Consider the following 18531-nt stretch of genomic DNA (forward strand, 5'->3'; position numbering starts at 1 on the left):
TTTATTTAGTTCCCACTCACTTCCCACTGATTGTAGATGTGATGAGAGCAGGATGTGATGTCACTAGTTTGGGGGCGGGGCTTAGGTCCGGTAGTCTGTGTCGCAGTTATTTAGTGAAGTCAACCTGACTAGATGTATATTTCTATGCTCTGTAATAAAATAGAGTTGTACCATCATTGCTGTGTCCTGCATATGTCCTGCATCTCATGACATGGTGTCAGAAGTTCTGGCCTGCGCTTCTGTTCCTGATCGATGACAATGTCAAAGTTTACCCCACCTGAGCCTTTTGACTTCTCTCAGCCTGCAGCTTGGCCCACATGGTGTCAGCGGTTTCAGCGTTTCAGGATTGCTTCCAAACTGAACAAGGAGAGTGGTGAAGTACAAGTTAATTCTCTTTTATACTCTATGGGGAAAGATGTGGAGCCAGTGTTCAATGCTTTTACTTTCCAAGAAGGGGAAGAATTTAACTTTGATATAGTTATGGATAAACTCAGTGCCCACTTTGTGCCCAAAACAAATGTGATTCATGAGAGAGCTTGTTTTCACAAACGTAATCAGCGTGTGGGAGAATCTGTGGAGTCATTTGTGCGCAGCCTGTATGAACTAGCTGAATTCTGTGAGTTTGGTGTTGCTAAAGAAGAGCAAATCAGAGACAGAATAGTTATTGGGATTGCAGATGCTGAAGTCTCACTGAAGCTGCAGTTAGAGCCTGATTTAACATTAGATGGGGCTATTAGGATGGCCCGCCAGAGTGAACTGGTGAAAAAGCAAAGTGCTGATCTGAGGTCTGAGAGTATTGTGGATGAAGTGCAACAGTCCAGGAAAACTGCTAGTGAAAGGCACAGTGTGAGCGGTAGATCTAAAATAATGGATAGACCTAGAAGTAAATGGGCGCAGCATGCCCGATGCACACAGTGCTACCGTGCCCATGATCAGAGTGTTATATGCCCGGCCAGAGATAAAAGATGCAGAAAATGTAACAGAATGGGCCATTTTGAAGTGGTGTGTAAAACTGAATACATTAAGGAGATGCAGGTGGACAGTGACCAAGAGGGTCAGGAAGTGTCTTTTGTGGGGTCTGTTGTGGAACGGCCAAGCTCAGAGGAAGATTGGAAGGTTACTTTTACTGTAATGGGAGACAAAGTTGATTTTAAGATTGACACAGGAGCAGATATCACTGTAATGTCTTTTGCTGCATTTATGAAACTGCCTCGACAGCCCCAGCTGGCAAGGTTACTACAAATGTCCACAGTCCCGGTGGCCGCATTGATTGTGCGGGGAAATTTCTTGCCAGCTGTGAGTACAAGCAAAGAAAATTCACCATGTGGGTGCATGTGATTTGAGGCCAGTGTGTTAGCAATTTATTGAGCAGAAAAGCAGCCTGTGATTTGGGCCTCGTGGCCAGAATAAATTAGATCTCCGAAGATATGTTTGGCGAATTGGGCTTACTGAATTGCAAGCCAGTTCGTATAGCACTTAAAAGTGACGCAGTCCCATACAGTATTTCTACTCCCCGTAGAATTCGTTCCCGCTCATGCCTCAAGTAGAGAAGGAGCTTATGCGCATGAAGTCTATGGGGGTTATTGAAGAAGTTGTTGAAGCAACTGACTGGTGTGCCCCCATTGTTCCGGTTGCAAAGAAAAATGGAAAGGTGCGCATCTGTGTGGACCTGAAAAGGTTGAATGAGGAAGTGAAGAGAGAGAGATTTGTGCTGTCGACATTAGAAGACATAGCTCCAAAGTTGGCTGGGGCGAAGTTCTTTTCTACATTAGACGCTTCTAGCGGCTTTTGGCAGATCCCCCTGGATCCAAAGTGCTGCAAACTGACTACCTTTATCACACCGGTAGGTTGGTTTTGCTTCTGCAGACTCCCCTTCGGGATATCCTCTGCCCCAGAAATTTTTCAAAGGGAAATGAGTTCTCTCCTAAGTGACCACGTGGGCACGGCAGTCGTCATGGACGACATTCTGGTGTATGGGTCTACAGCAGAGGAGCATGATCAGCGTTTAAGTTGTGTGCTGCAGGCTATCAAAGAGTCTGGGCTGAAGTTAAATAAAGAGAAATACCATTTTAGGAAAACTGAATTATGTTACTTTGGGCATATCATCAATGGGGATGGCATATCATCAATGGGGATGGCATCAAGCCAGACCCCGAGAAAATTTGTGCTATTGAACAGATGAAAAGTCCTTCTGATGTACATGAGCTGAGACAGATATTGGGCCTTGTAAATTATGTGGGCAAGTTTCTTCCAGATTTATCAACAGTTCTACACCCTATCACAAAGTTGCTAAAGAAAGACGTTGCCTGGGTCTGGGGACCTTCACAAGAAAAAGCTTTTATGCAGGCCAAGTCCCTGCTGGGTTCTGCCCCAGTGCTGGGGTTCTACGACCCTTCCAAAAAGACTGTGGTTAGTGCTGATGCAAGCAGTTATGGGTTGGGGGCTGCTCTCCTGCAGTTAAATGAAAATAAACTACAGCCCATCGCCTACTGTTCCCACTCACTGACGGCTGCGGAGTCAAAATACGCTCAAATTGAGAAAGAGTGCCTGGCTGCAGTTTGCTAGTGGGTTTGGAGAAACTTAGTCTGGAGACTGACCACAAACCGCTAGTCCCTCTAATCAACTCTTATGATATCGACAAAACACCCTTAAGATGCCAGAGACTTTTAATGAGACTGCTCAGGTTTAATGTTCAGGCAGTGCATGTGCCGGGGAAACAACTGGTTGTGGCGGATACTCTATCCAGGCTCCCGCTGGCTGCTGCTGAAGAATCCTCCACTGAATCTGATGTGAAAGTGTATGTTGATTCAGTTCTGGCCTCTAAGTCCATTTCTTCAAGTAAACTGGAGGAGAAAAAGAAAGAGACATATTTGGACACAGATCTGCAAGAGGTTATAAAGTACATAAAAGAAGGCTGGCCCGAGAGCCGGGCAGCCTGGATGTCTTTAAGTGCTTACCAGCCAGAGAGGTCGCAGCTCACGGAGCTGGAGGGGTTGGTGCTATTCCAAGACTGCATCGTAATTCCTGTCAGCATGAGGAAGGAGATGTTAAACAGGATTCACGATGGCCACCATTACAAAGTGCAGAGAAAGGGCAGCTACTGCTGTGTGGTGGCCTGGGATCTAAATGTGCCTTTTGCTGGGAACACCGGCCTACTCAGAGAAGGGAGCCCTTGATTTCTACTCCGCCGCCTGCGGGGCCGTGGCAGAAAATAGTTGCTGATTTGTGTGAACTGCATGGGAAAAAGTTCCTTGTTGTGATCGACTACTATTCCAGGAAATTGCACCTCTGAATGATATCACAAGTAAAGCCGTTATCATTCGTCTGAAGAGCTTGTTCGCCCCGTGGGGCATTCCAATGGAGCTGGTGAGTGATAATGGTATGCAGTTCGCTTCTACAGAGTTCAGTGCTTTCAGCAGGGAATATGACTTTGTACATTCCATGTCAAGTCCACATTATCCGCAGGCCAACGGAATGGCTGAAAGGGCAGTTCAAACAACAAAATTCATTCTAAAGCAATCTGAGCCGTACCTAGCCCTCTTGTCATACAGGGCGACGCCCATTCAAGCCACCAGGTTTAGCCCGGCACAGCTGATTCTAGGACGCCAGATTCGCACCACTTTACCCTCAGTGGGTGTCTTCAAGCCGCCTGGCCCTGTTCCTCGGGACGAAGTCCTTAGGAGGGATGAAGAGGCCCAAAAGGGTTATCGTTTCTTCTACGACAGGAGACATTCTGTCAGGCCCTTACAGGAACTGAATGCGGGGGGCAAAGTGTCAGAATTAAACTGGATGATGAGAAGAAATGGAAGATGCCTGCTACGGTAATTGGACGCTCTCCAGAACCAAGGTCTTATACAGTCCTTACTGATGGCGGGACAGTTACACGCCGTAACCGAAGACATCTTCAGCCTGTACCTGAGAGTCTGGAACTGGATGCCTCAGTACCACCACCGGTGGGATCCCCTGTTCTAAGAGAGGTGCCTTCCCCTCAGCAAGATCACAGCGGGGATTAATCTTTGCCTCCAGTGGACTCTTATTCACCATCTTCTGTATCAGAGGACAGTTCATGCAAAGTTACATCAAGTGAAACTCCCAGCCTGATATAGGGACTGACTTTAGCTAGAACAGTGACCGGAAGTATGGGCAGAATAATCCCATGGTCACTGTGGACTAGGGTAGTCTACCCCGATGTCCAAGTCAGGATGTAATTTATGTGTTTATATTTTCTGAACCTATTTGTTTATATATTGTTCGAAAAAAAATGTTGTTGTATACTCTGTTTGTATACCTTGTTATTTGTTATATTCAAATGTATGCTTCGCCTTTGAAAAAGGGGAAGATGTGATGAGAGCAGGATGTGATGTCACTAGTTTGGGGGCGGGGCTTAGGTCCGGTAGTCTGTGTCGCAGTTAGTTAGTGAAGTCAACCTGACTAGATGTATATTTCTATGCTCTGTAATAAAATAGAGTTGTACCATCATTGCTGTGTCCTGCATATGTCCTGCATCTCATGACAGTAGAAATGGTTACTATAATCAGTGCTTTGCAATTGGATTATCCAGTGGTGTTTTTCACATAACCGTATAGTTCGTCTCGTAGCTTAGAAGAGTCTTTCACCCGTGTACTGTAGCTCTGGTGGGTGTGAATACCCATAGCCAATCAAAATGCCAGTAACCCAAGGGGTGTGCCGGCGCCAAACTTTAAAAGACGCTGTGCATCCTTTTTCGGCATTATACCTCTGATGAAGAAGGTGATAAATTCATATACCTTCGAAACGCGACAGAAGGTCGTGTACTATTGGTACACATCTTTTATCTGACGAAAATCAACTCTTTAGGGGTTTCCAAACGTACAGATTTAGAGACTGTGATCGGCCGGTGCAGTTTTCCTTCTGAGCACTACAGTTTTATTCGAGAGCTATCAGGCGCTTCTGTTACCTCATATCATTGAGTTCACTTCTTGTAAGTGTTTTTAATCTCTTGTATATTATTGCCTGTAATAAACTGAGTTACACTATTTCTGCGTCCTCTTTTCTCCTATTGCTGTTTATCCCCACATCGCTGCGGGTTCTGCGTGAGAGAGCCGACTACAACCCAGGTGCTGGTGACACCTGAAACGTTGACGGTCACGGAACCCCAAATAAGCAAGTGAATCTACAATTGGGAGAAGTGCAAGCATGATTTAGACGCTGATGGATACAAGCTAACGATTGTCTAACAAGAAGCAAGCATATACTCCTCCGCTTCAACCTTACCTCATACGATTGGGGTATGAGCTAGTAAGTAAATTACCATAAGGTAAGATCTGAGGGATCATAGTGTGTTTGTGTCCTCGTCTACACAACGGTTTCATATTTACATATATACCGCAGTCTATGAGCTCTTATTCTTCTTTTTTTCTTTTTACCAGACATTTTCTTTGTATTTGTTTATATGCATAACGGTTGCTTATATACATATCTACCGCAGTCTTTGAACCTTTTTTTTTTTTTTGTAATGTTTTAACGGACATTTTACCTGCATCTGTTTATACTTATGTGTAATACTCATGTGCAATTATTAGCCTTTGGGTGTCAGGAGAGATACACACATAGATAATTTTTGAATTCCGGCTTGTTTTGTGACTTAGCCTTACATATGTAGTGATTTACCCATACATGTGATTCATTTATTATAGCACATTCATTATACACTGATAATTTATTTATTATATTTCTACACTGAGCGCTGAATACACCTTAGTCCCTATTTTCTACTATTTTCATATTAGGGATTTCTTGGTATAGGATTTCCCGCACTTCTGGCCTGTGTACTCTCAGCAGCTGGTTTAGAAAATTTACTCTGATAGATTATACATAAACGTATCCTCTATCCATCTTTCACCAGTAGATATACTATTTGTACTTATATACTATCTGTACATAAATTATCTATACCTTAAGTGGTCTGCTTTTTTAAAGCTTATTTCAAACCTCTATTTGCTTTGCGCACCTATTCCAAAAGCTTACTAATCTACTTGTTGGAGGAGTATTCTACTTTGTTCATATATATATATATATATATATATATATATATATATATATATATATATATATATATATATATAGTATATATACTGTATATACATATTCTTTCACTCATGGTTAGCGTTTGACTGAAGCCATTTATTATCAATCAACTGTGTTTACTCTTTTTAAATCATAATGACTACAGAATCTACCCAAATGACCCTGATAAAAAGTTTACATACCCTGGTGATTTTGGCCTGATAACATGCACACAAGTTGACACAAAGGGGTTTGAATGGCTATTAAAGGTAACCATCCTCATCTGTGATCTGTTTTCTTGTAATTAGTGTGTGTGTATAAAAGGTCAATGAGTTTCTGGACTCCTGACAGACCCTTGTATCTTTCATCCAGTGCTGCACTGACGATTCTGGATTCTGAGTCATGGGGAAAGCAAAAGAATTGTCAAAGGATCTGCGGGAAAAGGTAGTTGAACTGTATAAAACAGGAAAGGGATATAAAAAGATATCCAAGGAATTGAGAATGCAAATCAGCAGTGTTCACACTCTAATAAGTGGAAAATGAGGGGTTCTGTTGAAACCAAACCACGGTCAGGTAGACCAACTAAAATTTCAGCCACAACTGCCAGTAAAATTATTCAGGATGCAAAGACAAACCCACAAAAAACTTCAGGTGAAATACAGGACATGTGGTGTGTGTATTTCAAGATGCACAATAAGGAGGCACTTGAAGAAAGATGGGCTGCATGGTCGAGTCGCCAGAAGAAAGCCATTACTACACAAATGCCACAAAGTATCCCACTTACAATACGCCAAACAGCACAGAGACAAGCCTCAAACCTTCTGGCACAAAGTCATTTGGAGTGATGAGACCAAAATTGAGCTTTTTGGCCACAACCATAAACGCTACATTTGGAGAGGAATCAACAAGGCCTATGATGAAAGGTACACCATTCCTACTATGAAACATGGAGGTGGATCGCTGATGTTTTGGGAATGTGTGAGCTACAAAGGCACAGGAAATTTGGTCAGAATTCATGGCAAGATGAATGCAGTATGTTATCAAACAGAACCCCTCATTTTCCACTTCTTGATTAGAGTTTGAACACTGCTGATTTGCATTCTCAATTCCTTGGATATCTTTTTATATCCCTTTCCTGTTTTATAGAGTTCAACTACCTTTTTCCCACAGATCCTTTGACAATTCTTTTTCTTTCCCCATGACTCAGAATCCAGAAACGTCAGTGCAGCACTGGATGAAAGATGCAAGGGTCTGTCAGGAGTCCAGAAACTCATTGACCTTTTATATACACACACTAATTACAAGCAAAGAGATCACAGGTGAGGATGGTTACCTTTAATAGCCATTCAACCCCCTTTGTGTCAACTTGTGTGCATGTTATCAGGCCAAAATCACCAGGGTATGTAAACTTTTGATCAGGGTCATTTGGGTAGTTTCTGTTGTCATTATGGTTTAAAAAGAGTAAACACAGTTGATTGATAATAAATGGCTTCAGCCAAACACTAACCATGAATGAGTGAAAGAAAAGTTTTTTGTGTTATTCATATTCTCTGAAAAATGGCCAAGAAATCATAAATTCTGCCAGGGGATATAAACTTATGAGCACAACTGTATATATGTATATATATATATATATATATATATATATATATATACATATATATACATATATATACATATATATCAGAAAGAAAAGTGAGTAAGTACCAAAGGGATGTAAAAGATTATGAATTAGACATCGTATATTCATGGCAAAAAGATAGACCAAATAGACAAAAGGGTCACTCCCTACACAAAAATAAAAATAAGAACAAAAACAAAAGAAAAGGCACCTTTAACCATACACCCAATGCCAACGAGTCACATTTTCGAGTATTGACACAGACAATACAGAGGGATCACTGACTACAGAGGACATACAAGCACATACCTCCAATGAAGAAACAACTAGTCATGACATCCCAGAAGGTAGACCAAAGCTATCAACACTAGTACAAATACCTATCACTAGTAGCACACCAAAAAAGGATCTACCACTACGTTATCCAAGCATAATAAAAAAGACAACACAAAAGAAATAGGATCAGTAATCAATTTGTCTAGCACTACTCTCACTAGTTCTCAAATCAGTTTGTTAAACAAAGGGTTATCCTTCGCACCTTCCACCAATTTCGATCTATTTTCCACTATACTGGACATTAATGCTCTGGTTAGAAAAATCACTCTATACAAACACTTTTCACAAATAAGAAACACTATTGATTCACAAGAGAATTGCACATTGTCAGAAAATATACCACACAGAGAGGCACACTCTATAGGCCTAAAATTCACTGATCTATGTGATCTGAACACACTAACCTCATTACAAGCAATTACACTTAGAAAAGCTAGCATTTATGATTCCATCCCTAAACCTAAAAACTCAACATATACTAAATCACATTTTTACCCAGTACATAGTAGGAGTGAAGCAATAGAAATGTTTCAGAACCTTGTAGAGTTATAACTCACTAGTCTGCACTCCACCATAGAGTCTACATTCACCACAACCACTAATCCCATGAGCAAACAAAATCTATCCATCAGCGAACAACAAGCACTAAAGTCACTCAGTAACAATAATGACATAGTGGTCACCCCAGCGGACAAAGGCGGTGCAGTAGTTATCCTCAACACTGATGACTATAGAAGAGAAGTATATAGACAACTTAACGACAGAGAGACATACCACAAGCTTACTTATAACCCCACCAATAAGTACAAACAAGAACTTTACAACTTATTAGATTCTGCGGTAGAAGAGGGGTTTCTAAATCAAGAAACAGCAGACCATTGCCTAGTGCAGTATCCCACCATTCCTACCTTTCGCATAGTACCGAAGATACATAAATCCCTTGTTGACACACCAGGCAGGCCCATTGTGGCCAGCAGAGGCTCACTATGCGAAAGGATAGGAAACTGGCTAGACAACATACTACAACCCATAGTTAAGTCCCTACCTGGATACATACGAGACAGCACACATCTCATACAACAAATTCAAACCATCACATGGCAGCAAGACTACACTTGGTTATCTGTTGATGTATCAGCCCTGTACTCTAGTATCCCCCATGAGGAAGGTCTTAAAGCCCTCACACATATGCTAAAGAGACACACCAGTTATCCTGAAGAATTTATCACATTTCTTGAAGAACTTACAAGATTCCTTCTTACACACAACTACTTTGTCTTCGAGGGCCAGTACTACCTCCAAAAATGCGGCACAGCCATGGGAGCCAAATTCACCCCCTCTTATGCAAACTTATATATGGGGTATTTCGAACATCTGTACCTTTTTGGGGGTGGGCTGGCCCTCGAGGACAAAGTAGTGGTATATGGTAGATTCATAGACAACCTAATATTTATCTACAAGAAAAACACTGAACTTACTATTCAGGAAATCCTTGATTTCTTCAACAACAATACACTTAACCTGTCATTTACGCATCTAAATAATGATAAGATCATCAACTTTTTAGATCTCACATTAGAGCACAATGATGAAGGAAACATCATCACTAGCACATTTAGAAAACCCCTATCAAGAAATACTATACTTAGAGCTGACTCTTGTCATGCCCCACACATGCAAAAAGGCATTCCCAAGGGCCAATATTTAAGATTACGGAGAAACTGTAGTACCCTCCAATTATGCTTCAAACAAGCAGATGAACTCACTAATAGACTCATATCTAGAGGCTACAGAAAAAGTGTGCTACTCAAAATTAAATCCCAAGTAGCAAGGATAGATAGGGTCACATTACTTAAAAACAATAACAAAAAAAACACAACAGGTACAATTAGCAGAAGCAACAATGAAAATTTCACATTCACAGAAGATATCTGTTTTGTAACCAAATACAGCAATCAATTTTATACCATCACAAAGATTATCAAGAAATATCTACCAGTTCTCAATAGTGACATCATTTTGAGAAACAAATTACAGAAACATATAAGATTTGTAGCCAAAAAAGCACCAACCATACGTGATAAGATCACACACAAATTCCATAACAAAATCTTACCAACCACCAATTGGCTAACTCCTTCCAAAGGCAATTACAGATGTGGCCATGTACCATGCAAAAGTTGCCAATATACTGAAAAATGCTTAACGTTTAGTTCTTCAGAGACACACAAAACATATCCAATAACTGATAGAATGGACTGTACGTCCACCCATATAATATATTTAATTACATGTACACATTGCCAACAACAATACATAGGGATCACGACACGTCCACTGAAGGACCGTATAAGAGAACATCTCTTATCAATAGAAGAGGAACTCCCTAGGACACCGGTGGACAAACATTTTCATACACATGATAACAAACTTAGCCATTTCACATTTAAAGCTATAGAACATATAACAAATAATCCACTAGGGGGACAGAAACAAGATGTTGTCCAAAAGAGAAGTATATTGGATATTTATGTTACAAACTAGAGCACCACAAGGCATGAACAAAAGATATGATGTTAATCTATATATAGAGTAAGCAAGATATATTTCACTTACATATCATATAGAATTCATAGATAAGACTAACATCAACACACTATATATACACTACATCAGTTCTTAGGTTCTTCAATAACATGAATATAATCATTATTAAATCCTGTAATATCCACACTTACTATCCATAGGGTTTAATCTGTTAGCTCCTATAGCATACACATAGGCCTATAGGTCAATTCCATATAGCCTACCCTTTCTCCTCTGTTCCCACCAAAGGTTTGCTAAAATTGTCTATGCTTTATTAATTTAAGCATGATCTATCCCTCCCAAATTAAAAAGGAACTAAAAATGATTCAAAGAAAGAATTAAAAAATAATTTTTTACACACTATTTCATGAGAAAATGTTTTTAACATAATTCATCCATTTGCCTTATCTTTTTATTTTAGCATTGTTAAAACTATCTAGTTATGAACCAACGATTTAATATAACCCAGTATTCCCCCTTTAGGGTTAGACTTAAAAATACATTCGTAAATCAAGACTATTAGCTAGTCTTTCTTACAGTTTCATAACAAACTATGTGAAATATATTATATATAATATCACATCAGCTAGGGGCTCGACACAGAACCCTTTAGCTAATAGAGTGCTATTTTTTAGATATTACCATAACGTCTCAAAAATGTTATTAATCATTTTAATGAATCATCATGATTTTCAATTGCTGTTGCTTTATAGTGAGCTATATAATAGTTGTTATACATAACTGTGGCTTTGTAGACAGCCACATAATGTTTTCTCTCTGCTAGTGACCATTTAAGGTCCACTTTAACACAAACTGATAAAGTTCACTATGCTTTCTTGTAACTGTTTTAAAAAATATATTTTTTTAAAAAGAATGAAACATTGCTGGGATCTTACAGAGAGCTATACAATGTTTTCCATCTGTATGTGGCCATTTTGGTCCACCTTAATACAAGCAGACAAAGTCTAAATATGTTCTCATACAACTGCCCTATTTCAAAAAAACGAAAAAAGGAAAATATTTGTACACAAACACACATACTTTTATCTATAGCTCTCTTTTAAATGCACTAAGCCATCATTTCTATCAATCTTCATAGTATATATAAAAGCATTGCAACAGCATCTAAGTTAATTATTGTTTGTTCAAGTATTATGTATTCATATTTTTGCCTAGCATATTATCTGTTCAAGAATGTAATCTGCTGCTCGGGACCTCTAAGCCAGGTGTACACTATGTCATTATAAAACCAACCTGTGTAAGTCTCTATTCACCAAAAGGGTTAACAAGACACCCTTCCTGATTGGTTACCCACACCTTTATAGAGACCCTGACCAGCAGAGACCATTATCTCTGATGAAGCGCATGTGCCCATGCGCGAAACGCGTAAGATAGGAGCTTACCTGTGTCTGACGATAAGCCTGCTCCTAATAAAAACTTCATTCCATCCACTTTGAAGACTCTGCACTCCTTTTTCCTCTTTTGCATATATATATATACATATATATATATATATATGTATATATATATATATATACACATATATATATATATATACACATATATATATATACACATATATATATATATATATATATGTATACATATATATATATATATATATATATATATATATATACTTCCATTGCTGCTTTTTATCTTAGTTGAGAGCTTGTGAGTGAGTGCTGGACTTTTTCTGTGTGTTATATTAAAGTATTATTTTTTTGTAATTTTCCCTGTTTGGGCCTTGCACCCAGGCAGGTCTGGGGTTAACTGCCTGTGACTCTGGTGACAGTGCAGCTTCCTGAGAGTGCTGGTTTGCACCCAGGGCTGTGCATGTTGCAGGGTCATAGGATGTGTACCCGATCCGGCCTGAGAGTGCTGACCCCACCCGTGTTTTGTATATGTTTGGGGAGATTACATAAGCTTTTTTTCACAGTTGTTTGATTGTGAGCCTGCATTGTGTGGCTGTTTAGGGACCCAGGTTTTTTGGAAGAGACCTTGACGAGGTACCTGGGCTTTTCCCATTTGGCCAGATGCGGTAACTAACTCTTCCATTGCTGCTTTTTATCTTAGTTGAGAGCTTGTGAGTGAGTGCTGGAGTTTTTCTGGCACTGACAGCTTAAATCTCTGTGATAGCATTTGTAGCCTTCCTCTAAACCATAATGTTGAACAATCTTTGTTTTCAGGTCATTTGAGAGTTGTTTTGAGGGCCCCATGTTGCCACTCTCAGAGGAGAGTCAAAGAGAACAACAACTTGCAATTGGCCACCTTAAATACTTTTTCGCATGATTGGCTGCACTTGTCTATGAAGTTCAAGCCTTAATGGGCTCACCAAACCAATTGTGTGTTCCAATTAATCAGTGCTAGGTAAGCTACAGGTATTCAAATCAACAAAATAACAGGGGTGTCCAAATTTATGCACCTGTCTAATTTCGTTTTGATGCATATTGCACATTTTCTGTTAATCCAATAAATCTCATTTCACTACTAAAATATTACCATGTCCCTCAGTTATTTGATAGATCAAAATTAAATTGCTGATGATCTAAACACCCAATTATTTGTAAATGAAAATCATGGAAATTGTCAGGGGTGCCTAAACTTTTGCATACATATATGTGTGTGTATATGTACTTTTTTAGTCATCCAAAGCAACAGTCATTGGCTAGCCCTAGAACACGCATTATCCTTTTGAAATCTCTTAATATTGCATGACAGTAGCCTAGACACATCACAAGCTATTGTTTTCTGTTTTTATTGACCTAGTTCTCCCAATAGTAAAATATTAATCTTATAACTTCCTGGGTCCTTTAAAATGCAATACTGACATTGTTTCAAGAAAGCTGCATATGCATCACAAGATGTAAGTCAGTATAAAAAACATATAAAGGGCTATGTATCAAGGTGCGGGTCAGGTCCGCAAGACCTTGCTGAATGTGGAGAGCAATACGCTCTCCGTATTCAGCATTGCACCAGTAGCTCACAGGAGCTGCTGGTTCAACGCCACCCCCTGCCGACTCGCAGCCGAGGTGTCAATCAACTCGATCGTACTCGATCGGGTTGAATTGTGGCGATTCCTGTCCACCTGCTCAGAGCAGGTGGACAGGGTCATAACTGCTGTTTCTGGAGAGTCTGAAGACTCGCTAGAAACACGGGCCCACAAGCTCCATACGGAGTTTGATAAATGGGCCTCTTATTCTTTTTGGTTGTCTAGTGACTATTTACTATTTAAATGTGTCTAAGAATATTGAGCAGTCTTTTTCATAGTATTACACACCTGGCAGAGTATTTAAAATGCCACATTGTAAATGGTGATGTTTTAGTAGGATACACCAATGACAACCATTTTTAAAACACTATGGTTGTATCTTTGGTTCTAAGCTACCCTCGGATGCAGGAGCACAGTTTGGCCGCAGAGCCCAGATTTTACACCACCCTTGGGTAGTACATATGAAGTTCCGTCACTGGCACGCTTAGGGTCAAATTGAATTAGCTGGTGGTTACTCCTGCTAACGGACAAATAGTCCCACAGCTGGTATCTCAAGCTCTTCCCCTGCTTGGCTACTAGGTAGACTTCTTTCATATGGGGATCTTTAGGAATAGAACTTTCAGGCAGTGGATGATAAAGTCCAGGAACTTCTGGGTCTGGCTGGAAAGTTCCATCTGACGTCCCGAACAAGACTCCTGGAAATGAAAACTAAGTTAATAGAATAAGCAAAGTCCAGAGGTCTCTTCTTCACCTGCAGGATGCTTTGATTCACTATTACCACCCCACACATACTCAAAAAGAAAATACACTGTACCAGTTACTACAGCCCAGTGAGCACGGTATCCCTCTCTCTGGCAGGGCTCGTGATTAAAGTCCTCGTCATATCTGTGCAAAAGGTTAAGGACTGTATAGTCTCCATCAATATATCCTCTACAGTCAAATAAAACATGGAGGAGTCATGCATACCCACTAGACAACCAACGATCATTGATTTGTAATAAAATGAATAAGTAAAACTATTGGAGACTATAGGAGTTGGAAGGCATGAAACCACAGGACTATAGCTCAGAATTTGCTGTCCCCGCAAATCTTGCTTCTCTAGGGATAACTCCAGCTCGCTTAGGACAAAATACACTCCTGTTCCTCTATAGATTGGTGTTTTGGTTCTTTGGAGGAAGGTCTTCATCAGTTTACATCATCAAATCAAATTGAATTACACTGCAGGCTTCGATGATAATGCATTTAGAATGTTGACTATAGCAGCTCTTTACAAATAAACAAAAATAATAATCTCCCTTCTGTGTATTTTACCATAGCCCACTATTATTAATATGCTTTATTTATAAAGCGCCAACATATTCCGCAACGCTGCCAATAGGTACAATTCATTTAAATTAACAATTATATAAAACTTGTAAGAGACAGGACAAAATTGGAAAACACATTCAAGAGGAATTGAGGGCCTTATTCCCATGGGAACTTACAGATGAGGGGAAATATTAGGTAAAATGAATTAATTTATTACTGAGTTGGATGGTAGACTTTTCTGAACAAAAATGACTTCAGGGAGCATTTAAAAGAAGGCAGCACAAGGGAGAACGTTCCAGAGGGTAGGTACCCCATGAGAGAAGTCCTGCAGTCTAGCATGGGAAGAGGTGATGGTTGAAGATGCAAGGAGCAGGTCATTGTTAGATCTTAGGGGGCGGCTGGAGTATATTTAGTGAGGACACGTAAAGGGGAGCGGCTATGGTAAGGGCTTTGTAGGGCAGGGTGAGAATTTCACATTTAATTCTGCAGTTAATGGGGAGCCAGTGATGGGACTCGCAGAGAGGTGCAGCAGATACTGAGTGATGAGAAAGGTGGATTAAACTGGCAAAGGCATTTAGGATGGATTGAAGGGGGGAGAGAGGAAGACCAGTAAGTAGGTTATTGCAGTAGTCAAGTCGGGAAATTACCTGGGAGTGGATTAGTTGCTTAGTGGTGTCAGTACTCAGAAAAGGGAGAATTTTGGAAATATTGCATAGATAGTTGCAGCAGGATAAAGAAATTGATTGGATGTGGAGGATGAAGGAAAGATTTGAGTCAAGTGTAACACCGAGACAGCGGACTTGGGGTGATGGGGAGATAATGATGCCGTCGACAGGGATAGAAAAGTCAGAAATCGGAGTAGAGCTAGAGGGTGGGATTAAAAGGAGCTCAGTCTTGGACAAGTTAATCTTTAGATGGTGAGAGGCCATCCAGGAAGAAGTTTTCTAACCTGTCCTCAGACCTCCCTAACAGGCCAGATTTTGAGGATATCAGAACTGGAGCACAGGTGAAATAATCAGCTGACTGAGCACAGGTGAAATAATCAGCTGAATAATAAACATGCGGCTAGATTATGAGTTTTGCATTATGAGCGGAGCGGTGCTAACTTGCATGTTATTGTCACCGTTCACTTCCCTACAGCGCTGGTATTACAGGTTTATAAAACCCGGCGTTATCAGGCAAAAACATAATTTATGCTTACCTGATAAATTCCTTTCTTCTGTAGTGTGATCAGTCCACGGGTCATCATTACTTCTGGGATATTACTCCTCCCCAACAGGAAGTGCAAGAGGATTCACCCAGCAGAGCTGCATATAGCTCCTCCCCTCTACGTCACTCCCAGTCATTCGACCAAGGACCAACGAGAAAGGAAAAGCCAAGGGTGAAGTGGTGACTGGAGTATAAATTAAAAAATATTTACCTGCCTTAAAAACAGGGCGGGCCGTGGACTGATCACACTACAGAAGAAAGGAATTTATCAGGTAAGCATAAATTATGTTTTCTTCTGTTAAGTGTGATCAGTCCACGGGTCATCATTACTTCTGGGATACCAATACCAAAGCAAAAGTACACGGATGACGGGAGGGATAGGCAGGCTCTTTATACAGAAGGAACCACTGCCTGAAGAACCTTTCTCCCAAAAATAGCCTCCGATGAAGCAAAAGTGTCAAATTTGTAAAATTTGGAAAAAGTATGAAGCGAAGACCAAGTTGCAGCCTTGCAAATCTGTTCAACAGAGGCCTCATTCTTGAAGACCCAAGTGGAAGCCACAGCTCTAGTAGAATGAGCTGTAATTCTTTCAGGAGGCTGCTGTCCAGCAGTCTCATAAGCTAAACGAATTATGCTACGAAGCCAAAAAGAAAGAGAGGTAGCGGAAGCTTTTTGACCTCTCCTCTGCCCAGAGTAAATGACAAACAGAGAAGACGTTTGTCGAAATTCCTTAGTTGCCTGTAAGTAAAATTTTAGAGCACGGACTACATCCAGGTTGTGCAGTAGACGTTCCTTCTTTGAAGAAGGATTTGGGCATAAAGAGGGAACAACAATCTCTTGATTGATATTCCTGTTAGTAACTACCTTAGGTAAGAACCCAGGTTTAGTACGCAGGACTACCTTATCCGAATGAAAAATCAAATAAGGAGAATCACAATGTAAGGCTGATAATTCAGAGACTCTTCGAGCCGAGGAAATAGCCATTAAAAATAGAACTTTCCAAGATAACAACTTTATATCAATGGAATGAAGGGGTTCAAACGGAACGCCCTGTAAAACATTAAGAACAAGGTTTAAACTCCATGGTGGAGCAACAGTTTTAAACACAGGCTTAATCCTGGCCAAAGCCTGACAAAAAGCCTGGACGTCAGGAACTTCTGACAGACGTTTGTGTAACAGAATGGACAGAGCTGAGATCTGTCCCTTTAATGAACTAGCAGATAAACCCTTTTCTAAACCTTCTTGTAGAAAAGACAATATCCTAGGAATCCTAACCTTACTCCAAGAGTAACCTTTGGATTCACACCAATATAGGTATTTACGCCATATCTTATGGTAAATCTTTCTGGTAACAGGTTTCCTAGCCTGTATTAAGGTATCAATAACTGACTCAGAAAACCCACGTCTTGATAAAATCAAGCGTTCAATTTCCAAGCAGTCAGCTTCAGAGAAGTTAGATTTTGATGTTTGAAGGGACCCTGAATCAGAAGGTCCTGTTTCAGAGGTAGAGACCAAGGTGGACAGGATGACATGTCCACCAGGTCTGCATACCAAGTCCTGCGTGGCCACGCAGGTGCTATTAGAATCACTGATGCTCTCTCTTGTTTGATTCTGGCAATCACTCGAGGAAGCAACGGGAAGGGTGGAAACACGTAAGCCATCCTGAAGTCCCAAGGTGCTGTCAGAGCATCTATCAGGACTGCTCCTGGATCCCTGGATCTGGACCCGTAACGAGGAAGCTTGGCGTTCTGTCGAGACGCCATGAGATCTATCTCTGGTTTGCCCCAACGTCGAAGTATTTGGGCAAAGACCTCCGGATGAAGTTCCCACTCCCCCGGATGAAAAGCCTGACGACTTAAGAAATCCGCCTCCCAGTTCTCCACTCCCGGGATGTGGATTGCTGACAGGTGGCAAGAGTGAGACTCTGCCCAGCGAATTATCTTTGATACTTCCATCATAGCTAGGGAGCTTCTTGTCCCTCCCTGATGGTTGATGTAAGCTACAGTCGTGATGTTGTCCGACTGAAACCTGATGAACCCCCGAGTTGTCAACTGGGGCCAAGCCAGGAGGGCATTGAGAACTGCTCTCAATTCCAGAATGTTTATTGGCAGGAGACTCTCCTCCTGACTCCATTGTCCCTGAGCCTTCAGAGAATTCCAGACGGCACCCCAACCTAGAAGGCTGGCGTCTGTTGTTACAATTGTCCAGTCTGGTCTGCTGAATGGCATCCCCCTGGACAGATGTGGCCGAGAAAGCCACCATAGAAGAGAATTTCTGGTCTCTTGATCCAGATTCAGAGAAGGGGATAAGTCTGAGTAATCCCCATTCCACTGACTTAGCATGCACAGTTGCAGTGGTCTGAGGTGTAAGCGTGCAAAGGGTACTATGTCCATTGCCGCTACCATTAAGCCGATTACCTCCATGCATTGAGCCA

At 40.9% G+C, this 18531-nt stretch overlaps 1 protein-coding gene across 3 annotated transcripts in view; it reads right to left on the reverse strand.

Moving 5' to 3' along the window:
- Positions 1-18531, reverse strand: part of ACTMAP (actin maturation protease) — an 82374-nt gene that overhangs the window by 26768 nt on the left and 37075 nt on the right. For 2 of the 3 annotated variants that reach the window (XM_053721785.1, XM_053721784.1), the window contains exons 6-7: positions 14395-14465; positions 13331-14275 (exon numbers count right to left, since the gene is read on the reverse strand). The exons of the other annotated variant lie outside the window; for it this stretch is intronic. In XM_053721785.1, coding sequence (XP_053577760.1) covers positions 13968-14275; positions 14395-14465 — 379 coding nt within the window. In that variant the 3' untranslated portion in view covers positions 13331-13967. Of the gene's footprint in view, positions 1-13330; positions 14276-14394; positions 14466-18531 lie in introns of those variants that run through there. 3 annotated transcript variants of the gene reach the window in all.

The sequence above is a fragment of the Bombina bombina genome, chromosome 7, assembly GCF_027579735.1.
Source record: "Bombina bombina isolate aBomBom1 chromosome 7, aBomBom1.pri, whole genome shotgun sequence".
NCBI classification, from domain to species: domain Eukaryota; kingdom Metazoa; phylum Chordata; class Amphibia; order Anura; family Bombinatoridae; genus Bombina; species Bombina bombina.